The following is a 27,964-nucleotide window of genomic DNA, read 5'->3' as shown; positions in this document are numbered from 1 at the left end:
GAAAGTTACAAATTTTAGGCTTCTTGCTGCCTGCTGGGCACCTAAATAGTTTTTGATTTGGATAAATATTTTTGTGGTACATGTGGGGCTACGTTTTATAAACATCAAGTTTCTAAGTTGCCAAAAAAATGTTTTTCCGATTCAGTATAGTAGAGTGGTGGTTAATACTTTCAGGTGCAAGTCAGCACAGGTTTCCGTTGTTCAAGTTATATGAAACTTTTTGTTTTTCCCTAAAAGGAAAAATATAAGAGGGTGTAGGACTTGAAAAATAGACTTTCATTTTTTGGGGGGACAACCTAGTGTATATATTTATGTTACGAAAAATACATTAAAGTTTTGTTTATTGCTTTTCTAGAGTATACTAATCCCTATCTTGTTGGTACTATTACTAACAGCAAAATGGTGATGTACTTTTTGCACTGTGCTTTATAAAAAAATTTTACCAAAAGTGCAAAAGTGGCTGCCTTTCAAAATATCTAGTCTAGAGCTCTTTCATGGCCCAAAAAAATCGTCGTTTGCACCCAAGTCTTCGATAAAAGTTTAAAGTTCTTCTGCACATCAAAAGCCATTGACTATGTTGAGGGTGATACAACTTAAAATTTCTTAAGCTAATAGTACCCGCATGGCTATGCCCATGCTAAGAATTCAAAGAAAGTCCCTTTTATAATGAAAAGCAAGAATCTGAGAAACTGTCACGTCTAGCATTATGAGGTGATTCATGCCATCTTAGATTTTTTTCAAAAAATTACCTATTGTTATTCATCTTATTAAAAGACCAAATCCAGAATTTTTTGTTCTAAAGTTGAGTTGTTCAGTTTCTACGGGTCCCTAAAGGCTTGTGTGCAATATTGAAAATCAAGCAGAATTTTGAGCCATAGAAATTTCTTTGTGCCACAACTCTTTCTGAAAATAGAAGGGGCTAAATTAATATAATACACGATAAATTTGTGGCAACTCTTTACCCCCAGGTCAATGAAAGTCACAAAAAAGTAGCATTTTCCACGTTTTTTAGCATTTTTGAGGTTTAAAAACAGCTTGCACTTTTCAGTTGCCACAGCAAAAGTAGTATCGTTTGAAAGGGAAGTATATAAGCACTTTTTAAAAAATGCATAATTTTTTCTGGCAAGTTCAATATGCTTTTAGTTACATTAGGCTGAAATATGGAAAATGTCATATTTTACTGATGTTCAAAATGTCGGAACATTCTGCGCGAGCAACATATTGAAATAATTTTTTTGCCATTATTATACTCCATTATGTGTCTTTACCAAAACAGTAAAATCCATGGATGCGAAATGCTTTAAAATTTTTTTTAAAAATTTAAACTTAGCCTATTCCTATAGCCTGAGCATTTTGCTTTTTGATACTACTTGCCCAATTTACTGTTATGCTAATCATAAAGTTTGCAATATAAAGTAATATTTTAATGTTTTATGACACATATATGATAATTTGGTATTTATTTAGTTTTACACATGGCATTAATAACATTTAAGTGAGACTGGGGACAGTTGGTCCCCTTTTTTGTTGGAGCTTATACCTTTTTTTTGATTCAATGGAGCATCAAACGTTACATGTTTAGAACTGTCTTTTCCCCTTCAAAATGCTATACCGTTTTTTAAATTCATATATTAGAATAAAACATTTTTAACAAAAGCCAAAACTTGGTAAAAGAATAAAGTCTTCTTTGTACAAGAAGACTTGATCCTGGGGGGGGGGGGGGGGAAGGTCCTAAAATGTGTTTTAAATGCAACTCAAATATTTATTTTTGCGACATGATTATTATTTACTCATTAAAAAATATATGTCAAATTTAAAGCCAGAATAAATCAAAAACAATAGACGATAAATTAACAAAAAAAAAAAAAAACATTTTTAACAAATAAAACCAACTCTGTAGTAGGAAATAATTTCTGAAGGATCAAATAATTAAATTTTGTCATAAATCTTGGTCAAGTATAGTAAAAACTAAGAAATAAATCGTAAAAAGATCTTTAAACTTTAACGCGTATACTATTAGTGGCGAGCAAAATTAGGGCTTTAACTTCTCAAACTGTAAAAATGTTTCAAAATTGACTCCAACAATCTGCTGAATTTAATGGTTTGAATGAAAAAGAATGAATTTTCAAACTGCAAGAATTATTTTGGGAAATTAAAGTACCTAATAAACTTAGTAGTAGATCTAATAGAGTTGGTTTAAGTATTTTTATTTCTCAATTTTTGCTGTATACTTAATCAAGATTGATGAAAGAGTATTAGTTTCTTTAGCAATGCTATTATTTCCTATTAGAGATTTTTGTTTGTTAAATATGTTTTAGTAGCTGTTTTTGTTTTGTTTCAGATTTTAATTTAATGTGATCATTTTCATTAATTTTTTAATGACTAAATAATAACAATGTCACAATAATAAATGTTTGACTTGCATTTAAAATACATATAAGGACTCTTTTGCCCCCAGGATCAAGTCTGCTTAATTCTTTTACTAAGTTTTGGTTTTTCTTAAAAAATTTTTTTCTAATATATAAATTTTTAAAAACGGAACAGCAGTTGATGAGGAAAAGGCTGTTCTAAATATGTAATGTTTGATGCTCCATTGAATCAAACGAAAGTTATGAGCTCCAACAAAAAAGAGGATCAACTGTCCACAGTCTCACTTAAATGATATTAATGCCAGATTTAAAACTAAATAAATATCAAAATTATCATATATGTGTCACAAAGCATTACAATAGTGATTTATATTGCAAACTGTATGATTAGCATAACAGTAAATTGGGCAAGTATTATCGAAAAACAAAAGCTCAAACTACAGAAAAAGACTAATTTTTGAAAATTTTTAAAGCATTTCACATCAGTGGATTTTATTGTTTTGGTAAGACACATAATAAAGTACAGTAGAAGACCATTCTAACGCACACCTTGATACCAGAGGTTGTGCGTTGTAAAGGTTTTTGTGTTATAATAGGTCATTTCTTACAGAAACTAACAAACCTCATATACATAGTAAATTTGATATCAGATTATCATGTTAATATTGAAATCAGTGTAGGAAAGAATATCATTACTTAATGTTTGTTAACTTTAAAAAAGAGAGTAACGCATATTTTGTAATACATTTATTACTTTCCAAAAACATATAAATAAAATAATAATATTATAAATAAATTACTTGATTACATATTATTCTATTGCTTTCTAAACAGACCATCAATTGTTGTTTGCTTAAGGTTTTTAGATTTTTGTGCATGTAATTTAGCTTGCACTCTGAACATTTCTTGCTCAGTAACACAAGACTGAATTTCTAGAAATTAAAGATATTGTTCCCCAATTGAAATTAATTCCGCAACAGTCGTCTTATTCCCCCCCCCCCTTCTTCTTCTTCTGATTCTGTATCAGATGAATTTTCTGACCCTCCCAAAACAGAAGAAATAATTTCACCATCGGTAACATGTTGTACGTCAGAACAATCATCGTCATTTGCCAAAAATTCTGTAACACATTCTTCATCTAAAGTTTCCGAACAAGCAGTTTTAGCGAACTGCAGGAGTTGGGCTGCTTTAACCTTTGCCAAGGGTGGTTTGAAGGCCACAAACTCTCTATCATCCTCTTCGCTAGAGCACAGAAAGAGGGATTCTGGATAAACTTTATGCCATGCATTGCTAAGGTTTTCTTGAGTAACAGAGTCCCAGGCATCCCTCAACATGTTAAAGCTGTCTTTCAATATAAATTGCTTTTTGAAAGCACAAATTACATTTTCATCAGAATAAAAATTCAAAAGCCTTTGAAGGAAAGCACTCTTGTAATGACACTTAAGGGTATTGATTACATACACCCTGATCCATTGGCTGGATCAGCGATGTCGTGTTTGGAGGTAAAAAAAATAGAGGTCACATTTGGTGCAACTGGCTCAGGGTGAGCTGAACAGTTGTCCATCAACAGTAAAGTCTGGGCATTTTCTCCCAAGCCAATTTTGCTGTAATGGTCTCAAACTTCACTAAGAAAATGAGTCTTGAACCACTCAGTGCAGAGATCTTGAGTGATCCAAGCTTTTTTGTTGCTTTTATATATTACAGGTAAAATTTTTACCCCTTTAAGGCAATGAGGATGGGCACTTTTGCTCACAACAAATATTTTGCACTTATGTGTGCCAGCTGCATTGCTGCACACAAGCACAGTTATTCTTCTTTTATCATCCTTCACACTTGAAGGATTCTTCTCTTCTTCATGAACAAAAGTTCTGCGTGGCAAATTGCACCAAAACAGTCCAATCTCGTCCATATTATAGATTTGTTCAGGAGTAAGCCCTTGCTCTTGAACGATGCAGCTGAATTCATCGATGAATTCCTCTGCCGCTTTGTCCGCAGACACCTTATTGCCACTCGCTTTCAAATAGCGGATGCTGTGGCGATTTTTGAACAGTGTCAACCAACCAGTAGAAAAATCGCTATTAGTGTCAATTTTAAGTTGATTATGGAGCTCTTTTCCTTTTTGGCACAAGACCGGTCGGGTAATCAGAATGTTTTCAGAACGTCTTTGTTTGAGCAATTCAAACAGAATGGCATCAAAATCTGCCGATTGTGCCATTCGCATTCTTTTGCGATTTTCCATTCCTTTGGATGTGTTGGAATTCGCATAAAAATTCAATATTTTCTGTTCATTGGTTCGATGTCAGACACTGTTCGGCAACTAATCCCAAAAGTTCTCCATATGAACTTGGCCGACGATCCTTTCTGAAGTTCTTTCAAAATTTCAGCTTTCTGGGAAATCGTCAAAAGAACGCATTTTTTATTTGCATTAATGGATTACTTGTCCGCATTTTCTTCCGTACCAGATGCAGCAGAGATGTTACTTTTGTAAAAGCGAAATAAATGTGCAAAGTATAAAAGGAATGTTGTATTGCATGAAACGTGCAAACAGCAAGCAAACCGAAACAACGTGTATAGTTGATAGCTCGTTTCCAATTGCGAAAAACTTAATTCCTATTTGCATTGCGGTTTAGTCATTGCCGAACAAATAGCACTGCAAATGTACTTGCTCATTGTACTCACATCATCCATTTCATATTTAAAAAATAATTTCAACGCGATTGTTCTTTTCTTTTTATAATTTAAAACTTTTAAACAGCGAAAAATAATTTTTTTTTTTTTTGCTAATTTTCAGCAAGGAAGTCTCGCAATTTCTTAACTGCAAAATTCAGTTTACATCCAAGAAGTTGCACGGTTTATAGAGAATTGTGGTTTATAGATCCGCGGTTTAACGGTCTTCTACTATATAATAAAGATTAAAAAAAAATTATTTCAATTTGTTGTTCCCGCAAGAAGTTCCAACATTTCGAATATCGGTAAAATATGACATCTTCCATATTTGGTCTGATGTAGCTGAAAGCACATTAAACTTGCCACAAAAAAGTATACATTTTTTTAAAAATGTTTATACTTGCCTTTGAAACGACACTACTTTTGCTGCAGCAACTGAAAGGTGCAAGCTGTTTTTAGATATCAAAAATGCTAAAAAAATCTAAACTTTTTTGTGACTTTCATTGACCTTGGGGCAACTATTTATTGTTTATTAATATATTATATTAATGTTTATTATATTAATTTAGACCCTTCTATATTTCATACATTAAAAAAAGTTGGAGGTAAACTGTTTTCGGAAAGAGTTGTAGCACATAGCAATATCTATGTCTCAAGAATCCGCTTGATTTTTCATATCGCACACAAGTCTTTAGGGACCCGTAGAAACTGAACAACTCAACTTTAGACCAAAAAATTCTGCATTTGGTCTTTTAATAAGATGAATAACGATTGGTAATTTTTTGAAAAATATCTGTTATGGCATGAATCACAGGCATGATGCTCTCTCAGATTACTCCTCTTAAAAATATTTTATAGGTGAAAGTTCAAAACTTCTTTTTTTTTCATATTGTACTTTAAAATGTGTAGTGCATTATTTTGCATCACAATGTGTTTGGTGATATAAGCATCCAAAGTTTGATGTTATTTTTTTTTTTTTCATTTAAATGTATAGTTTCATTATTAAAATCTTCATACTTGAAATCTTTTTTTAAAAAACACCTTTAATGTGTATTTGCAGGGATCTGTTGAATATTGTGTTATAGGTGTTCAGTTACTTTCCCAAGTTACATGTGAAATAAACCAAATGAGTGAGGTAAGAAAGTTATGTTACCTTTTTTTGAATTTTATTACATGTTAGGCCTATTACAATTACAAGTCTATTAGTTTTATGTTACATTAAGTGAATTATAATTTCAATATGTATGTGTGTTATTAAATGTTTGGACTCTTTGTACCCTTAAGTTTAAGGATGCGTTTTCAATATGTTTTATTACAGAAATGATAAAGTTATTGGGCAGTTTTGACAAGAAAATAACATTGTTTGAGACACTTACAATATTGCTCTCAGAATATGAAACTGTTCAAAACTTATCACTAATGTGCATAGTAGGCAGATAATGAAATAAAATTTTTGTCTTTGAAATAACCAACTATGTATTTGCTTTCAAAATACAAATCAATGCTAACTAAAAACAGACTTAAATTAATTCAACGAATCCAGAGTTGTCATGCAATCCTAAAAAGAGCCACGTTTGCTCTTGTATGAAATATTGATTACTTGATACTTGATGTTATGTCATAAACAGGGTGGCTAGCTAACTAATTTTTTTTTTTTAAGTTGATTTTTGTTTCAAAAACTTATAAAATCATTAAAAAGTGATAAAGAATAGGTATTTACGTTTACTCATGATATATTTTAGTTTGTTTGGTTAGAAAATTATATTTTGTCTTTTAAATATAAATGGACTCCAGTCACTTTTCAAAGTGACCTTAATGAATAGTACTGACTTCATCTGTCTTGGTGTGTCAGATCTTATAAGACAATATCTTCCCATTTATAAAATGCAATGTTTTTATTTTATTTATTTATTTATTTATTTTATTTATTTATTTTTTGTCATTCATTTTCATGTCTTAAGAGTGGGTTCCATGCAGTCTACTAGGGCATCATCTTACTTTTCTTCTAGGATAACTACAGATATTCTTTTCCATTCTGTTGGGCAAGAACAAATTTCAGTCTTGTTATGATTTTATTGTTTTGGAACTTTTTCTATTTCATTCCTGCTGATGTAATGATTTTGATGAAATTTTATTCTGCACAAAAATAAATAAATGAATGAATGAATGAATAAAAATGAAAAAAAAAAAAAAAAGAAAGAAAGGAGAAGAAAAATTATTTTCATCAGTTTTTCAAGGTGACTAGGTACTATTTGTTTGCTGGAAAAGCATTGGATATTTTACCTAATAAAAAAAGAAAAAAGTTCCTGACTCTTCCATGAGAGAGAGGCCTAACCAAAGTAACCAAATGCTTAAACCAAATAAAATAACCTAAAGTAACCTTAAGTAACCAAATGCTTAATTTGACAATCATTCACTAATCTATTGCTCTGCTGATTTTTCAGAAAGAATTCCTTTCCATTAATGTTTTTAAAAACGTTAAAATGAATATCAAACTTCTAATTTTTAAATGCTTAATAGTTTGCTTTTGTATATGCTTCAAAGGAAATCATAATTTTAAACCCTGCTCAAAGCCATTTTAATTGATACATTCATAAAATTTTTTATTATTTTCACTGAAATTATTATATTTTTTCTTTCATTTATGTACAAGTCTTATAGAACTTACAAAGGCAGCAATCTTTGTTTATAAACATGTGTATAATTTGCATTTTAGTCATTGTTACATAGCACAGACATTTTCTTCTTTCACTGTATATTATTTTATCATTCTTATTTTTTAGGCTGAGGCTAATAAATCCTTAACTAAACAAAGGAAAACGGCAACTACGTTTCGGGACACTGAATTGTACGATATATATCAACTTTCCTGTGATTTGTTAAGAAGAGCATTAGAAAGTTGGAAAGTAGCATCATTTAAAGATGAAGCAGAAGTAATTTTGAAAGATTTTACTAACATTTTTAGTTTTAGAATTTTTCGTTAAATAATTTTGTAGGTCTTATTTACAATAACTTACCTGTATTATCCTAAATCAGGGGCGGCATTTCAGCATTTCATTTGGGGGGTCGAGTTTTTTAAATATGAATTACCACAGTATGGAACCAAAACACATATTGGCTAACAGCAAGTAATCATGATACGGGTTTAGAATTAATAAAAATAAGTGTTCAAAAACAATTTAATTTTAATGACAAAATTTGTAGTTCGTTTTAGAATATGTTATCATACCAAGTGTTTTGGTACTACAGTTTTCACCTTTTGATAAAGTTTTGATGCTTGATTTTTAAAATACGGAAGAACAGGAAATCTTGTTACTAATCTAGCAATGCCCAATGTCATGCTCTTCTTTCAGCGAAGTTTTTTTTCCCCATTGTGCTTCGAAAATAATTTTCTAAACTTCTGAAACACGAAAATGATTTTTTTCTACGAACTGAACTGATTGGAATAATTGAAAAATAATTGAAAGAACAAAGTTACGTATAAAAACACACCTTCCACATCTTGCTCTTCAAAATCAACCATATTACTTTAAAAATTGTGGTGATCTTCATTTTTCATCGTTGAATGGTCTTTTCTAAGCTAGTCTCTAAACAATTCTTCTTGCCTCATGCTATAAATTTTCCTCATAATTTAAGCAATTTTTTTTTGTTTTCAACATCCAATCCAGATAATATAGAGCCAACAATACAGGAAAATATTTATGATCAAATCTTGTGTTAATTTCATTAGAAACTGAATCTATTATTCTATACAATACGTTACATCAAGGTTGACTTTACATCATCACATGTGCATTTTGGTCACCTCTTCTAAATTCATTTGAATATTCTCTGCACCTTTTAAAAATTCTCTGGAGTAAGAATTTTTTTGAAAAGATCCATGCGTGGTTGAAATATAAATCCACATGAAACTTATTAATAGTTTCAATTGTAGCTGAAACTGAAGCTTGAACAGTCCAAAAATAAAGGTTATGATTGAAGGTGTTTTGACAGAGTAAAACATTGTTCAAAAACTCTCTGCGATACAAACAAAAGGAATAAAAATTCATATGAAGACACGTTAAAAGACATTAGCTTCTTTACTATTGAAAGAGTTGTTTTCCAAAATCACTGCTTTTACCATCTCGTGTTGTCTCTTGAAGAACTTCTTGTGTTCCCCTGAGATTGCATTATTAAAGAGCCCTCAGAAAAGATATTTGTTGATGCTGACTTGTATTTTTAAGACGTATCTATGAAAGTATACTATGCATTGAGCAGTTGAAATTTGTTTCTAGCAAAAGAAAGTGATGAGCGCTCATTAAATAGGAAATGTGTTTCTAGCAAAAGAAAGTGATGAGCACTCATAAAATAGACACACTTAAAATATGAGCGTAACAGTGAATGTAAAATACCAAGGTATTTAGTGAAAATCATGCAGCCACACCACTGCACGAGTTCTCTCATAACCATCATTACATAGAGCACACAAGAATGAAATATTTAGCCTATATGCGCTTTACATCTTTAGTTAAAATTAACCATGATTCTTTATCAGTTTTTTTTTTCGTTCTGAAAAAGGCCGGTAAATGCTTGATAAATTTTTAATTATTAAAAAAAAAAGCGGAAAACACTTGCTCATGTCTGAAAATATGTCGAGTTTCTTCAACCATTACGGAGAACCAGCAAGATTCGTTTTTCATGAACATTAGTTTGCGATTTACGTAAATTGAATTTGCTCATTTTTTATCACTCGTCTCAAGACATTTGGGGGTGCGACCGCCCCCTCTCGACCCCCCTATTTGCCGCCCCTGTCCTAAATGGTGTATTTCATGTAATTTTATGTGAAAATAGGTTTGGAATCAGGTTTAAAATGGATGCATTTTTTTAAAACTTGAATGGCAGAGTCATTTTAGCCTTCTTTTTTTTTGAGATTTAAAATAAAATGAAATGAAATATTTCATGCATATGTCAGTGTAATCTTTAGAGGTCATTTTCATCTTTTAAATGAGTATTAGTGCAAGGCTAAATGCTAATTTTATGCTACTCGAGGCTCATTTATGGAAAAAACAATTAATAGATGATACTTGTAAAAAAGCTGTACATAAAAGAATCTTATTTTTCTTGTACGATATGGCCAATTTTATTATTTTATTCAACAGTTTTTAGATATCCAATGACATTTAATTATTTCTATTAAAGTTATATGCTAGTTTATTTGTATTAACTACAGTCAATTAAGTTTTGGAAAAATTTTTCAAGTTAGGGTGCACTAAGTGACAATGTAATATTTCTTTATAATTCTAATATGTAAGGAATTGTTTTTTCCTTATTAGTTCATGTGTTTGTGTGTAACCTTCTTGGTAGTATGTTTTCAGTTTCTTTCAAATATATAAATGCATGTACAACCAAATCTCTTTTTGCGTGGTCTTTTTTTGTGCCGTGTATGAAAATTTCAATCAGGTTCAAACTCAACTGACCATAGTATTTATAAAATGGACGAAGTTATTTATAAAATGGACGAAGTTATTTGTAAAATGAACGAACATTTTTATGCGATTTTTTTTTTTATGTGGTCCGTATCCCCCACATAAAAAGAAGTTTTGGTGTACATTGTAATTTCTGAATGATATGGTATGAATAAGTGATATGGACGATTCAAATATTTTATTCATGGGTTTTTAGATGACCTTATGACATTTAATTTTTTCTGTCAGCGTTGTTTACAAGTTTATTTGTATAAGCTTCAGTCAATTATGTTTTTGACATTTTTTTTTTCAAGTTAGAGATGCACTAAGTGACAATGTAATATTTCTTTCTAATTCTGATATTCTAACATGTAAGGAGTTGTTTTTTCCGTATTTTTTCATGTACTTGTATGTAACCTTTTAAGTAGTATGTTTTCAGGGGGTTTTTTTTTTCTTCATTTTTGTTTTTCAAAATACATAAATGCATGTATATTGTAATTTCAGCATAATCTGATGAATGCATTGCTTCGACTAGCTTACAATTGCATCTCATTTGATTTTATTGGCACATCTCCTGATGAATCCTCAGATGACTTGTGCACAGTTCAAATTCCTACGCGTTGGAGGCCTGCATTCCTAGACTTTAATTCTCTTCAACTATTCTTTGACCTGTATCACTGCTTAACGCCAAGTCTCTCATCTGTGGTAATTAGTGTTTTCACTATTGTTTTTGATTTTTTGAAATGATTTATAAAATAGTTCAATAAGCATTTGTGAAAAGGTAACATTCCTGAACTGAATCGCGTGAAATAGAAAAATCTGCGACAAAAGCGATTTGTGTTGTTTTGCAGTTTTTGATGTCAAAATGAAATACTGTAGACCCTTGTTTTACACTGGGGTTACGTTCCGCGGAAATGCTGCGTAAATTGAGACCTAATACTTGTGTTTAAAATAGGGGTTTGGTTCTGTAGATAACATCTGGTGATGACTAATTATATAATAAGTTTAATGTGTACTTATATCAACTTTTATGCACAACTTGCATAAAGAAAACATCAATTAATTTTGTGTTCTGTTTATAAAGAGGAGCTGGCTATGATAGTCTTTTTCCAGTCATTAAGAATTTTTCTCTGTAATTCTTTGCAGAGCATTAACGCATCCATGATCACTTGCATCATTTCCATGATAGAATCTTCCTTCACTAACAAATCAGAAAGATCATTTCTGTTGTCTAGGAATGGCTCAAAAATGTCAATGTGAATGTTTTTGATTGTGCGTCACCGACGTCAGTATCCTCATTGGTTTTGGCCTCCTAAAAGCTCTTCTTCCAGTGAGTTTGGAACTGTGTGAGTTTAATAACTTTACTTTTGGAAAGGGAAATGATGCATAAAATTTTTTAAATGTTATCAGGGGAGGAGCTGGTACATTGAGACAGGGGGAACAGTGAAACAACATCAATTTTCTGTTTAGATATTTCTATCATGGTAAAGCTTTTGAAAAGTCGAGTCTTGTGAGAACAATATTGTAGGTAAAAGGTTACTTTCAAATCTAATGTAAGAAAAATAACTATGCCATCATGATTTGGCTCCATTAAAGTAAAATATCTGCATTGTTTGGTGCATTTTTTAAAAACTGTTTAAAAAATTTTACAGAATGGCTTTGTTAACCTTACATTAGCCTTTTATTTAAAATTCATTTTATGTAGAATGATGTTGTTGATTTTCTTTGTTGAGAACTTTCTCGACTTTGGAGAAAATTTCAAACTACAGGAACAGCTATTCGGGGGTTCAGTAGTGGTTGTCCATGAGGAACCACACCCGCAGATGACCGGTATATTGTCTTACAGGCCAGAAGAAACAGGCGGCAGACAGTGGGAGAAATCGCTAAGACACACGACACAGGCGACTGGACGACCAATATCGCATTTTACCATGGTCAGAAGACTGCACGGTGGTGGTCTGTTTGCACAACGCCCTATACGGTGTGTACCTCTAACGCCTGCCCATCTGAGAAGGCATTCTCTGTGGTGCCGGGAACACCAGAATTGGAGAGACAATGAATGGGGACGAGTACTCTTTACAGATGAGAGCAGATTCAGTCTGGGTAGCAATTCTCATCGCATCCTCATCTGGAGATAGCGGGGAAGCCGCAGTCATCTCTCGAATATCATTGAAAGGGACAGGTATGGAGGTCGCGGTGTTCTCGTTTGGGGAGGCATCATGCTTGGTAGTCGTACAGACCTTCACATCTTCGACACAGGTTCAGTCAACGGGACCCGTTATTGTAACGAGATTCTTCTTCCATATGGGCATCTTTTTAGAGGCGCTATGGGTCCGCAGTTCCTTTTCATAGACGACAATGCACCATGTCATCACACAGTAGCTGCGGAACAGCTCTCAGAGAGTGAGGATATTGAACATATGGATTGGCCGGCACAATCTCCGGATCTCAATCCCATCGAGCATGTATGGGATTTTCTAGGCTGACGCTTGGCAGCTTGTACCTTACCACCAGTAACAATTCGGGAGCTTTGATTGGCGCTGCAAGACGAATGGGCAGCAATGCCTCAACAACTCATTGACACCCTCATTCTCAGCATGGGCAGACGCTGTGAAACCTGCCTAGCAGTTGGAGGAGATCATATCCCATGCTAAAGACCGGATGTTTCTTGCTGGACACCCATCACAGGGATATTTCGGCCTTCAGTCGCATTGCGCTCCATGCTACTTTTTCAATAAAGTTTCTTTTTATCCCTCTGATTTCTCTCTTAGTAAGTGTTGCTTACATTACACATGTCCTTACGTATATGGGATCTTAAGGTATTAAATGTGTTGATTTGGAAAGCTTTTGTACAAAGTTATATTGAAAAAACCATCTCGTCCTTAATTTTTGCACACCAGTGTACTACCAGAGAAGCTAGGGTTCCATGTGGTTCTTGAAGGAAAATTTTGATACACTTTAAAGTCTACTTTGTGAATATTGGTTATTATTCTGTTTATTGAATAAGTGTTTAAAGCTTGCATATTATTTCATCTTTAACTTATTTGATCTATTCTTAACCAAATTAAAGCAGTTTAGGCGGGTCAAAAAATCCACTTTTTTAACTGCCTTTAATTGTTAGTAAAACTATTCCAGAATATGTTGTTGAAATTTTAGTGAAAAATTTGGATTAGTTCTGATGCTATGAGCACTTAAAGTGACTGGGGAGATTCGAAATCATTCACAGCATTTTCTTTCAAATGTGTTTTTCTCGAAACAACTTTTTTTCAACTAGTGGGCATTCTAGTTCAAAGAGTTATTCACCAATCTTTCTGAAAATTTGTTCGAATATTCGTTACTCAATTTACTTTATATGAACCTAACTCTTTAATGATAGACATTTTTTTAAAATAGATAATTGATAGATATTTTTTTTAATGTTAGAAAACTGAAAAAAAAAAAATCGTGGAAAAACATAATATTGTAATCAAACTCTTCAAAAATGTACAATTTTCAACTTTTTTTAATCACAATTAGGTTCATATTCTTAAGAAATATATTGTTTAAGAGAGAGAAAAATTGTAATGATTACAGATAAAAATTGGCTTCAGTAATGCCCACCAGCAACAAGCTCTGATGGCAACCGCCCATGAACAGCTGCTTCTAACTCCACTAATTCTGATGAAAAATGTGTTCAAAAAATTACGAGATGTGCTTCAAGAGATGAATAAAATATCCTCCAAGTTTAAAGAAATTCTGATTTTTTTTCTTTCCTGTTAAAAAAATTTCATGAAAAACACTAAAATTTTGGCTTCCTTAACTGGTTTCCCTCCTTTAGTTACTATTGTTCCTTAAGTAACACTTTGTCAGGCAAACATTGTAAAGCAAACTGCACTTGTGTGAGAAAGATCTGGTTCATTGTATAGGAAAAGAAAAAATTTCCGATATTGGTCTTGTACCAGTCTTTATCACAGCTTTGTTTCTGCTTAAGTTAGCTTTGGGCAGACTTGTTTGCAGGAGCAACTGGTGACTGGAACTGTTACAAACATTTTTAGAGTAAGATGAAAGTATAGTAGTCTGCTCCGCTTTGAGATTTTCCAAACATGGAAATCCATTCCTTCATTCTTCTTATCAGTGGTGGGAAACTTGCTGTTTTTGCAAGATTAATATTTGCTGTTGAGCACTATTTGCATCAGAGAAAGTAAAAAAAAAGAGCAAGAGTCCAAGTCTTTGCTGATCTGTTTGTTTGGTCAAAGCAGGGCCGCACCAACCCTATGTGCGAGGTCGTGTGGCGCACAATGGTGCCAGAGTTAAAAAGGCGCTGAGCTCCACCAATCAAAAATGCTCCAAATGGGGGTAATCTCTCCAACTAAAAAATGAAATTGAACTTTTTATTATATCCAGAGCCTATCAAAATTTGGTGCCCCTCTCCCGAGGAAATCTGCTCATTTTTCATATGTAAGCTTTCAAAAAAAAGTAAGAGATTTACCCCTTTTGGTGCCCCTAAAATTGTGGTACCCAAGTCCATGTACCCACTGGACCGTGCGTTCATCAGGCCCTGATTATATCTAATGGTGGTGGTGAAATCACACTACTCATTGAAACAAGCAATCCTCTCACTGCCTATCTAAAAGGAAAAATTATTTCTGTTGTGTCTAACCTGCTATTCAAAAGTGCAGTCTTTTACCCTGAAAACACATGATGCTAATTAATGCACACATTGGCATTTTTCTTCCTAATGTGGAATTGTGAACGCTGTTTCGGTATCAAGGCTGAGCATATAGGGCAACAATAAATTTCCTATTCATCATTTTGGATCTTGAGGAGAATATGTATTATGTATTTTAAATTATTGTTTGTTGTAATTCGACTATTTTGTGTTATTACACAGAAAAAACACTATAAGCCCATTTGCATATATTTTACAGTTGTAACCTCGAATTTAACAATTGTCAAGAGACTGGAAAAAAGTATGGTTAAGTCAAAGACATAGTTAAATCGAGGAGCATAGGCATTTAATGCAGTTAAATCCAGACCAGTGAAATGTATCATTAAATTGAGGATATCGTTAAATCGAAGTACTTGTGCATAATATTTGTATATCGTAGACAACAATTTTGGTTAACTTTTTAATTCCAAAAAATAACGAATTCACCATAATTACTTGATTTCCCTCCCTCGTCCTTTTTCTTTCACTATTTGTGGGTCAAAAAAAAAAAGCTTTGGACAATGTAGTTTTTTAGATATCATATTCAATGCCTTCCGTATTTTAAAGTTATTCGATTAGAGATTAGAGATGAGAGAGATATTGAGAGCAGTGTTAACTTTGATATTTAAAGTGTTTTCTTTTTCCAAAACGCATTAACGTTTCAACTACTGAACTCGAACAAACTTCGATATATGAAGTAAAAAATTACACTGCAATCCAAAATAAAATACATGCATTGTTTTTTTAATAAATTAAATGCCAAACAACGTATTTTTTCCCACGTCATATTTGTCTACAAAACCTTATTCCAGGTGTTGACTATATTTTCGCCAAACGCCACTGCATAAAGGCGCTCAAAAGACATTTGCACGATGGCGCCGATCAGGCTTGGGGCAGGCCTGGGTCCATGTTGATGGACTAATAATACTTCAGCATATTGTATAAGTAACAATAGTCCAAGTTCTGCTAAGAATACTAATATTTCAAAGCTAATAATTTAGCAAAGTGTGATGCGTACGTAGAGTAGTAAACTATCAATTTGAAATTCATTTTTCTGTTTTGTGAATCATCTTAAACTAAGTGATGAAAAAGTCCTATTATAAACAATAACAAGTTTATTAACGAATAACAATTGTATAAATTAAAATCAAAGAAAAAGTTACTAACTCAAAGCCATATTCAAAGTTAAACTTCATTTAAAACGATTTTTAAATTCAATCTTATTTCTAGTTACTAATTCCAATTTACTATTACTGAAGATCATATTGAAAAGATTCCATGATCTGCATTCATAGATACTAACATCAATTCAATATATTCAACGAATACTAAGTTCGGATAATATTTGATGATTCAATCATATCATATCTATCGACGATCAAAAACTAAGTTTCAATTAATACATCCTAAAAAATAGAAACGGGGAACTCTAACAGCAGGCAAACTAAAACCAAACATGAGAAAGAGAGAGAGAAAGATTCAACAGCTAAAGTCTCTATAAATACTGCGTACCTGATTAGCATAACTTTGTCGTCACATGTCAGCCACGTGTGAAAAGAGACGTGTGCAAATCAATCGAGAACATGATGGAACAATCATGACGTCATCTTACCATCCGATCCAGAAGGCGAAAGGAGAAATTCCCGATTTGTTTTCATTCTACCAGAAGTTGTTTCATCATGAGATTGCCCAGTAAAGTTAATTCGCTAGGTTATCATTTCACTGTGAACATTTCCAGTAAGTTTATGTTTACATGATTATAGTTGTTTGTAAATTATGAGATACATATAATAAACTACTGATAAAATATTTAGGATAAACTTATGTTTATCACAAGTGAATGACTTCAAATTATATGTATTACTTTTTTTTCCTGTAAAAAGTTGTTTTTTTCAGGGCCAAATTGCATGCAGTGTTTGAGATTTCAATCCTTTTTCTTCTTGTAAATTTTTTAGTCATATTAAAGTTGGAAGCTATTTTGACATACAAGGGGTGATAATTAAGTAACAAGACTGGTCTTAAAAAATAGCTTTATTGAAAACTTATACAAATACTTTTTTAGTGCCCTCCTACCTACTTTTCTTCTCTATTAATACATCACTGTGTGAGAGTTTTCTTCTATTCAAATCAGAACTGCAGGTCATCTTGTGAAACTTTCTCTAGTTAAGAGGGAAAACAAAAGTGACAGCTTTTGTTTTCCCTCTTTTACAGCCTGAAAATGTGCTCTCTTCTACGTACTATTTACTTTTTCACTTTCCTAAAATCAATCAGTGATTGAGTTGAAAACTGAAATGTATGCAGATACCCTGTAGTTGTCATCTTACGAATCTTATATTAGATATTTTTTCCCTGTTTTATTTATTTTTTGAATGAATTAATTTTTTACTTTATTATGTATTTCCTTATAGGCTTTACTATGCATTGTGCAAGTAGCATCTGTACGGAGAACTTTGTTCAATAATGAAGAACGAGGAAAATATTTGGGCCAGTTGGTAACTGGAATCAAATCAATCCTTGAAAATCCTCAAGTAATATATTTCTCCTTTAAAATATTACTTGTAAGATTTTTTGTAATAATATCCAAAAAATAACAAGGTAATTACAACAAAGCGCCGTTTCTGGAACCTGTATTATGTATAGTAAAACCTTAATGAAGTAATACTCAAGAGGTGCTATATGATTACTACCTTAGACAGATACAGTATGTTCCACAAATGACTGATACATTTGAAAAACTAAATGGGCAGCAATAGAAATATACTGTTTGTGGCATAATGCTTGGGACAGCAGTAAAATTTCAGACAAACAAACTTTCAAAATTAGTTACAATGTTCCTCATCAGATGGCGCTGCAGATATTTGTAGGAGGCTGCAAGTGTGTCTGTCTGAAAAATTTTGAATGTTTGTGTGTCTGAAATTGCTATCGTTGCCCGTTTAGCTTTTATTGATTTTTCAAATGTATCAGTCATTTTTAGAACACTCTGTATATTAATAGCAAGAAGCAATGAACTTTTAATTTAGGTTTTCATTACTTTGGTATATACTAGTGGACAAAATTAAAAAATGGAATACATTTTAGCTCATTTATCCTAAAAAAACTGCACAAAACAGCGACAGTTTAGGGCCATATTATATCTGGTACTGGTGTCTCTGCATTAAGTTTATGTGTTCATGGTGGCAGCCTTATGCCAGAAGGAGGCATGAATGCCTACGCTTTGCTTTCAGTTTGTTCCATTTTTGATATACAGTAGTAATAGTTTGCCTATCTTGAATAATCTTTTTATTTTTTTGCTGAGTTGTTGGGGAAATCAATACATATCATTGTTTGGACAGAGATGAGCCACAATAGCCATTCAGGATGAAATTTGATACTTAAAAGGCAAGTGCAAAAAGACATCTACAGCATAGATTCCAAACAGATATGACGTTATCACTATGTGAATCAAAGCAGTATCTGAATCTAGTCACCATAGGTGCCAGAATAATGCTTAAATATTGAAATATCACATTAAGTACCAATTATAAATTTGATATTTTATAATATATACAAGGTGATCCATAAAATAACTTTTCTTATGTCCATAGCACTGCCTATCCCCTGAAGCAATTGAGCCAAAATTTCAATAAATTTTATTTGAAGGTATGCATTCAAGATTGTGATGATTTTAAACAATGCAGTGATCAAGGTTTCTAATAGGCTGTCTTGGTCAATTAATGACATACAAATTACCAAAGAAATGAAGACAGCTGCTGCACCCTCTAGAGTAAAATACACCCAGTGTTCGGAAGATGATAAACCAGGATGGCGACAGATCAGGGAAAAGTCAGGGAACTTGATTAAGCAGGGAAATATCAGAGAATTTCAAAAAAATAATAAAAAATCAGGGAAAATTGATTTTATGAAGAATTTTTTTTTTTGCTTTGCAAAATTAAGTACTTTAATTCTCTATGCATTTTCCGGCAATTATCTGTTTAAAAAATAAAAAAGGTAAAATTAATGAGGTGCGATTATACACTGCCGCATATTTGTGCATCTTTTTTCCTCAACATCAAAGTATTGCATCTTACTTATTAACCACAGGATGAACTTCCTAAGATTGCTTCTGTGTCTGTAAAATTGTTTATTTTACCTAGCTTGAAGTTTGCTTTCACACTTTCAATACTACATAAAATAAACAACCCTACAGGCAAAGAGGAAACCGTCATTAATGCCTTAGCTCTTTTGCCTTTATTCTATTGTTTCAAAGTAATAAGCGCATTGTAATCAAGATTTGGAGAAGAAATCTTTGTTTTTTGAATTAATACTGATAAAAGCTTAAAAGTTATTACTTCTTTGCATTTTTAATGTAATTGCTAAAATTGAACTTTAAATCAAAAAAAACTTTTTTTTTATTTATACTATTTGCTGTCATCGCAGATTATAAAGGTTTTCTTTTCTTCAGGCTTAAAAAATTCTTTTATTTTAAAACCAAGTTGTATTCTTCTTTTATATATTTTGGAATTAACCAATTGTTTTTTTTCCCCTTGCATTTCAAAGCTGTTTGATACAAAAGCAACCTAAGATTTTTTTCGATACATACTGAAATCATTTGAAATAGAGTTAACTTGTGCACTTAAGTAAATATCTTTATTTTTTTATTGTTAAAATGCTGTAATCATTCATTAAAACCTTATGTTCTTGATTAGAGAAAAGCTCCCTATGAATGGATGTTAAAAGGTTTCATCTGTTTTGCATAAATATGTCAATTAGTTATATAAGAATAACTACATTACTTCTATTCTTTCACTATTACTTGTTATTCTTGCAACAATAATTATTCTCTTTGAAAATTTAGTTCAAAATCTCAATTTCTTAACTTTCCTGTCCTAATGCTATATCTTTCTACCTAATATTTGTTTTCAATATTTAATGTCATATTTTAAAATACTCACCAAGAATATTAATCATGTGGATCTGCCACATTTTGTATTTTTTTTTTTTTTTAGTAAAATGTTTGTGAAATGTCATTTCTGTCCCCTGTGCTCGACACACATTTGCCAGCTTTTGAACACTTTTATTGTGTTATGAAAGGGTCAAAAAAAAAAAAAAAATAATAATAATAATAATAAAAATAAAAATAACAACATATGCATTATGGTATAGTGTAACTGTCTACTTGAATGTGCCATAGCAATATTCTTCAATTTATTTCTACCTTTCAAAAAACACATCATTTTGCATGTGTCTCCAGGTTTTGTGTTAATACTATCCCTAGTGGAAAAAATGGTAATCAAGTTCTATAGGTGGCGCTAGTTAGCTAAAAAAAACTTCCAGAGTACAAAGAAAGTTTTTCTCTGCAGAAAAACAAAATTTGAATGCATAATACATTTTTAAGGGTCTGGAGAGCCTTGTTTTATCTTGAAAAATCTATGTGTGCCTTTATTCAATGTCACCTCTGTTTCCCTATCTTTCAAGAAATTGAAAATAACTTTTTAAAAAATGGTTTGCCGAAAGTATAATTATGTACAGATATAAGCTATGAATAGTTAAATTAAAGAAATGAAAAAGTTTTCCCCCTGTTGCGCCACACACTAACTTCTGTTTTGTCATCTCTGTCCCCTCTTTGTAGGCAGTTTCTGGTGATAGTAATTACCTAGTGGTTTAGAAAGCTTTTAGAGCGCTTCATTTATTTGGTTATGTCATTTTCTTGAATTTCAAATAGTAATAAGTTCAGAATTTCATTTATAATATTCAAGCTTTAGAGATATTTAGTTACATCTAAAGTTCTTAGTTGTTTTATGAGTTACATGATACATTTTTAAAACTTATAAGAATAAACTTTTAGCAGTAATTTACTATTCTTGATGTGAAATTAAAATTTTCTAATCAATATTTTTGAAGTTGTTTAAAATAATTAGTGTTCAAAAATAGTTTCCATCTACAGAATAGAGCAAAATAAAACAGTGAAAAAAAAAATTTTTTTTTTAAAGTTAAACCATTTTTAGTGCTATGAAATTCTTTCATTGTAAGTTTAACAACTTTGTTTTCTTCTTTTGTTCTTAGAATAATTTTCAACCTTTGTATAATTGTTTCAACTAAGTTATGGTTTAAAATAAATGCATAATATGAGTTTTTAATTTCATATTTGGATTTCGTTTGATCTATATTTTAAAAAATGCTGTTGTAAAGCAAATCAGTGTTATGCTTACAAGGTCTGACCGTTATTTATTGTGAAACCCATTTAATTTGTAATCATTATGCATAGAGTCCATCAATAGTTAACATTTTATCAGTTAAATCAAAATATCTAAAATTTACACTTGAAGATAAAAGAAAGAAATAAGCTGTAACTCCCTGAAATAAAACAAAAATTGGTCGGTAGGTTGCAGTTATTTGACAGAAAATGGTATCCATTGTGATTGACTCATAAATACTACTGTTCTCTTTTCTTTTTCTTTTTTTTTTTTTTTTTTTACAACAGTAAATTATTTCTAGACTACTATTTGAAAATACATTTTCTAATGTTTTAAGATGTTGTAAGACAGTGTACAAAAAAATAGATCTTTTATTTTGTAGATTTTCAAGGGGGAAACTAATCATAGTGCATTAGATAATACATACTATAAATAGTTTCCCCCCGCACTTTAAATATGCACTATAGATAGCTTTATGGAGCTTCTCTTATGCACAATATATTTATAGTGCATATAAGATAAACAGCTTTCCTGAAAACAAAACTATGTGTCATATAAGAATGCCACCTCTAGACCAAACCCTCCCCCCACCCTGTTTCTCTACTGTAGATAATTTGGGTGAAATAAACGAGATATATTCTGAAATTTAGAGGTGCAATATGTATCATATTAAAGATTATTCTGACTTGAAACATGGAAAAAGGAATTTTAAAGCTTTTTCTTGGTTTATTGTCATTTCTGTCATCCAAAAATTGAAATTAAATTAACAAATATTATTTTTACTTAAAAATATTACGTGTGTATTTTTAAAATATTGTGCTACTTCAGGCAGTATAGAATCATAAGTGATGCAATAATGCTTGTAATGTAAAAAAGTAAAACTTCTTATGAAGATAGAAATATTCATTCAAAATTCTAGATATAATCTGTTTCTTTTTTTAAAGAATTTTTAAAATTTTTATGAATTATTGTTTTAAATTATGTGTTTTGCTTTCCTTTCCATTGTTATTTAATTAAATGAAAATTTAGAAACTTCTTTCGGAGTTTTTGTAATATTAAGGTAAATTTTAAACTGTCATTAAATTTTTTTTTTTTTTTGCTGACCACTGATTTGTGTTCTTGAATGTTGTCTTTATATAAAAATTAACAACAGTTAATTAGTGTCGAGATGAATTTTTCCAACTTGTCACTGGCAAAAGTTAACATATTGAGAAAATCACTGGTATACAAATCCTATTTATGAATTTAAAAAGGGTTATGGCAACAAAGTTATCTAATAATTCTACTTTCAATTTTTCCTATTGTTTAAATTATTTCATCTAGTGGCAGGGATGTACGTTTTCAGTCTTTTGACAGATTTCCTTCTATTAAAAAAAAAAAAAATTGAAATGGAGTGAGATGGAGCAAAATACAAATGTGACGACCAGCAACAGGCTCTTGGCCCAGCTAGGCTGGTCCTAGTCAATTTATTGGTCCCCAATAAAGATCAATGGCTCTCTTAAAGCTATCCACCCCCTTGCTCATTACCACCTCTTCGGGTAAGCTGTTCCAAGTGCCCACAACCCTACTAAAGTAGTAGTTTTACCTTATTTCCAGGTTAGCCTGAGATTTGAATAGCTTAAAACAATGACCCCTCGTCCTGCTTTCGGTGCAAAAATTTAACCCATTAACATCATTCATTTTGATAAATTGAAACATCTGAATCAAGTCCCCTCTGATCCTCCCTTGCCTCCATAATGAGCCTATTACGTCTGGTATCATAATCTAAGTCTGAAAGTCCCCTTACTAGTCTAGTTACCTTCTTTGAACCCCTTTCCAATACACAAATATCTTTCTTCAGATAAGATGACCAAAACTGCACAGCATACTCCAAATGGGGTCTTACTAAACTCCTATATAAAGGCAGAAGAACCTTTTAAAATTTTTTTTGAAATAGATCTATTGATAAACCCAATAATAGATACCCAAAGATAAAAGATAAAAAGTAGTAAATAATCTGAATGTTAAATGTGGGCAAAATTCAAATGTATTTTTTATTTGATTTGTATGCTTATAATAAATAACTATTATTCATTACCAAATGATAAAAAGTAAATTGTTCTTGATTAAAGTGAGATAACTAGTTATAATTTTAGCAATCATTATACTTTTTTCAGTGGGTTTGTTTATACTTTCTGTTTTGAAACACTTTTCGTAGAAAATTAGTGTTCAGTTTTTGACTCTCCCTTTTTATATTGAAAATTTCCATGTTGGGAATTTTTCCAATTTTCACCCCCTGTTTATTGGTAAAAAGTATCTAAAGATTGATAAATTCATGATATGGTTTCATTATTCATATATTGGTCTTGCTCCCTTTGTTATTTTTTCATACACGTATGGCAAAAAGTAGGCAGCAAAAATTAAATTTAAAAGTGCATGATGAAACTTGATTGGAAGCAAGAGGTACATATTATATAAAAATATAAATAACTTTCTTGCTTAAAAAGCTTGAAAAGAACAAATTTTAAGCTTTATTCAACCCCCCTCTTTTTTTTCTTCTACAATTTTATTTCAAACAAATATGTATCAAATATTCATCCACTCTTACTTTTGATAACGTCATGAATTTAAAAGAAAAAATGCTTATAATATTTAATTATATAATTCTTATGATGTTGTTAAATTTTGACTGAATTTGTGAGCATATTCTTATTGAATTTTGAGCAGTGTTTTTTTTTAGCTTAATTAATGTTGTGTTTTTAATTCATTGCAGAAACTTTCAGATTCAAATAATTATCATGAGTTCTGTCGCCTTCTTGCAAGATTAAAAACTAATTATCAATTAGGAGAGCTTGTGAGAGTTGAAAATTATTCTGAAACAATACGATTAATTGCCAAGTTCACTGTTACTAGCTTGCAAGTAAGTTCTAATTTTATTCAATAGCTAATTGCGCAAGTTCGTGTGAATCTTTCATACGTATAATTAAAAGTCAAGAGAAGGTAATCCGTTTAAGTCCAGACCTTAGTTTTTATATGAAGCACGTGGAGTAGCATTTAAGCAAAATACAAACAATATGAAATTAGAATCTGCTCTTGTATTGTAAATATAAGAGACCCTGAAAGAGGAGTCTTACCATAGATGTGAATGTTTTAAAAGTAAATGTGAAGCTACTGTATTTAAAAGTATATTGAAATGTTGATCAGATTGTGCAGTATAAATCACCATCTTGAATTTTTAAGTTATAAATGTAACTTATTATATCTAATGTATAGTACTCGTACAGTGCAGTGCTTTCTTATTACTACATACTGTACGTACCGTACTGTTTAATTTTTATGTCTCTCTCTTTCCCATTGGTCATTGATTTTGTGCATTGTAACAGTATTTTATGTTGAGGAATGCAGCTTTTTTAAAAATACGGTAAAAAATAAGCTCTTTATGTAAGAAATGGTATTATATAGTTAAAAAATGGTCTAAAACAGTTTAAAACGTGTTTTAAAATGATCGGGTACGTTAATGAAAAAAAAAATATACACAACACTTTTTCACAACGTGAAATTTTGACTTATGCAAGGAGTCTTGGAACGCATTCCTCGCATTAGTCAGGATCCAACTGTAGTTTGCCCTACAAACACTGACCTCTAAAAAAAACTTTATTCCTGACACCAAAAACATACTACATGATTCCTTAGGGAGACTGTATTGTGCCTTTTTCACTCTAGTGCACATTAGCAGAGTTGCCATGCACCATGATAATCAGGGAAACCAGTAATTGTCGGGGGAAATGTAAAGGACCTAAGATAGCTCGGACAAATCAAAAGCCTTTGAAACTTCTCGAAAAAACAGGGAATTATTTTCATCTGAAGGGTAAAACTTGCTTAGCCATTTGCACAAAATTGCTGAAATGCTGTAAGTCCCAAATTCCAGATGTGTGAATTTTTACATAGTTGACACTACAAAAATTTAAGCTTATTTTGAAGTACTTAGCATAGTAAGGCTAAAAAAATGAAGAGAATTTTTTTATGTTATTGTTCTTAAATAAATGCCATAATAGACAAAAATCACAATTGCGAAAATGAACCTTTACATAAGAATGGTGTTTAGAAAACTAGATCATTCCAATATAGGAGTACGAAAATTATTGAGTGCTGATTTATATTCATTCTTTGAATTTTCTTTTGGTTCCATTGAAAATATTTTTCTCAAACATACTTTGTTGGAAATTGTTGTCTCACTAGTATTTTAATGGCTTTCATGGAGTGAATAATTATGGGAATTTAAAGAGTGTCTCAAAATTTTAACTTGTAACCTTTTTCTGTGGGATTTTTTTTTTCTTTTTTGAAAACACGCCAACATTAAAAACATTGTTTTTTTGAAAATTGCTTGCTGTGTTTGAAATTTCAATCCTTTTGTTTCATTCAAACATTTCAATTATTTTGGAGTGGAAGTTATTTTCACATATTCTGGATTAGAATGACTTAATTTATCTGTTTTTGGGGAGTTTGGTTGCTACAAGTGGTTTGTAATTTCGTTTTTTTCTTTCTCTCTCTCTCTTTTTCTTTGGGTAAGAGTACTAAATTATAAAAATGAGACTTCTTCATTTTTTTGTTCTTTGTTTTTAAAGCAGAAGATTTTAAAACATACCTCTTAAACAAACAAATAAAAAGAGTGGTTGGAAGAGTAGTGTAACTTGCTATAATTTATGAATAAAGAATTTAAATTTCAAATTAAATTTTGATTTCAATAAAGATTTAGCTTATGCTTTTATTTTTGAATAACACAGAGCTATGATTCTCATGAATCCTTGCTTGTGAAAGGAAGATTTGATACAAGATGTATCTTATTATAATTGTGCTAATTTTTTTCACCAGCAATGTTTCACTTCTAAGTTTATTATGTATTAGCAAGGATGTTGATTATGTTTGTCAAAAATTTACAAAGTCTTTTGTTGCGTAGACTGACTGCAAAATTTTTCATCCAAGTACAAGGTGTTTAGATGAATTGTAATCTCTAACATTAATATCAATCATACTTGAATGGCTTGAAAAACATATCTTGCCGTAGAAATGGTTGCTAAGTGATAAAAAGAGTAAACAAAGTGTTAAAAGAGAGTTTTAAATGAAATAAAATGCTTGCAAAGTGAAATTTTAAAAAGTTTGCACAGCACAATTGCAGGGACAAAAAAAAGTTTATGATCTTTTAAATATTTAAGGGTAGTCTCCCAACTTGCTCCAAATGTTCATGCTTTTGAACTTTGCAGCCCTCTAGCCCCTCAATAGAGCGTTAATGACTAATACAATGCTTCTTTCTTCTCCAAATAAAAATAATGGCTATGAAACTGTCGAAAACTGAGAAAAATTTGAGGCAGCATTTTAAATAAGTGGGACGTGCAGGGAAAAAACTGTGTTCATATTTGGATTCAGTTGACATGTTACAAAAGAATCAGCAAGAATTATGTGAGAAACATATTAAAGATATTTTTTGCCACATGGTGTATATTTAATATTATATGTTGTATTAAGATTATATAATTTTTATTTGATAAAAAATAATACACTATTTCTTACACTATAGATGTGGCAGTTTGCTCCAAACAGTATTCACTATTTGCTGAGTCTTTGGCAGCGCATGGTTGCTTCAGTTCCGTATGTTAAGGCATCAGAACCTCATCTCTTAGAAACATACACTCCTGAAGTGACACAAGCGTTTGTTACCTCACGATTAGAATCTGTTGCTGTAGTTCGCAGGTAAGCTGAGTGAAAGTTTTGATTTAAAATTTAATTTTTTGTTAACAAAAATTGTTTGCAATATAGTAGATACAGCGGAGGGTCAAAAATTTGTTGGGAAATGTGTCTTTACCTTAAGTTCATAGAACTAAATAAAAGGTTTACAGAACCCCAACATCAAAAAGCCGTGCAGTCTGCCAGTAAGAAATAAAACATACTCAAAGTAATTTTAAATAAATAACATTTATTAAAATATCACAGTATACAACAATAAAAATTTGTTAAATACCAAAAATAATTTAGATTGTAAAACCCCCCAATAATCACAGAAATTTCAAAGTTAAATTGTTAAATAAACACTTTTAGAAAAACGCGAAACATTTTAGAAAAATTGTAAAATGTTACCTTCCTGCGCTAAATGCGCATGTTTACATTTCTGAAGAATTCTTGACCAAGTGTAATCGAATTTGTAGATTCATCAAACAGTTCCATCATTCACCGGCCGATAGGCTTGCTTAGTTCTAGAAGAACCTTTTCAAATACCGGAACACAAACTTGTGCACACACAGGAATCTCACCGGAACCTTCTGGAACTATGGTTGGAACATCTAGGAAATCCAATCATGAAGGTCACTCTGAAGGACATCGATGATTTCAAACTGATGACAGTTCCATACCATCATAGGGGCACCGGTAGATCAATCCAGGTATAGGCCAAGTTTAAGTGTTAGGCCTAGTTGCAATGAACTACATCTCCCGCGAACATCTTCAGCAATGTTGACATTTTCCCTCCATAAAAAGGAGTAATTTAGAACATTCTTAAACAACAATTAACACTGAATAAAACTTATCTCAAGCCCTGCTTGAATTCAAAAACGTTGCATCATCAACGGCTCGAGCGCGCCGCAACTTCCATCA

The 27,964-nt window shown here is 31.5% G+C and overlaps 1 protein-coding gene across 1 annotated transcript in view; it reads left to right on the top strand.

Moving 5' to 3' along the window:
• LOC129218311 (exportin-7-like) overlaps positions 1-27,964 on the top strand; it is a 223,957-nt gene that overhangs the window by 37,924 nt on the left and 158,069 nt on the right. The window contains exons 5-10 of the mRNA XM_054852545.1: positions 6,097-6,171; positions 7,820-7,969; positions 10,985-11,185; positions 17,576-17,695; positions 24,093-24,239; positions 26,895-27,067. Of these exons, the coding sequence (XP_054708520.1) occupies positions 6,097-6,171; positions 7,820-7,969; positions 10,985-11,185; positions 17,576-17,695; positions 24,093-24,239; positions 26,895-27,067 (866 nt within the window). The remainder of the gene's footprint in view (positions 1-6,096; positions 6,172-7,819; positions 7,970-10,984; positions 11,186-17,575; positions 17,696-24,092; positions 24,240-26,894; positions 27,068-27,964) is intronic.

The sequence above is a fragment of the Uloborus diversus genome, chromosome 3, assembly GCF_026930045.1.
Source record: "Uloborus diversus isolate 005 chromosome 3, Udiv.v.3.1, whole genome shotgun sequence".
Lineage (NCBI taxonomy): Eukaryota > Metazoa > Arthropoda > Arachnida > Araneae > Uloboridae > Uloborus > Uloborus diversus.
Note: the sequence above shows the minus strand (reverse complement) of the source record. Positions and strands in the feature narration are given on the sequence as shown.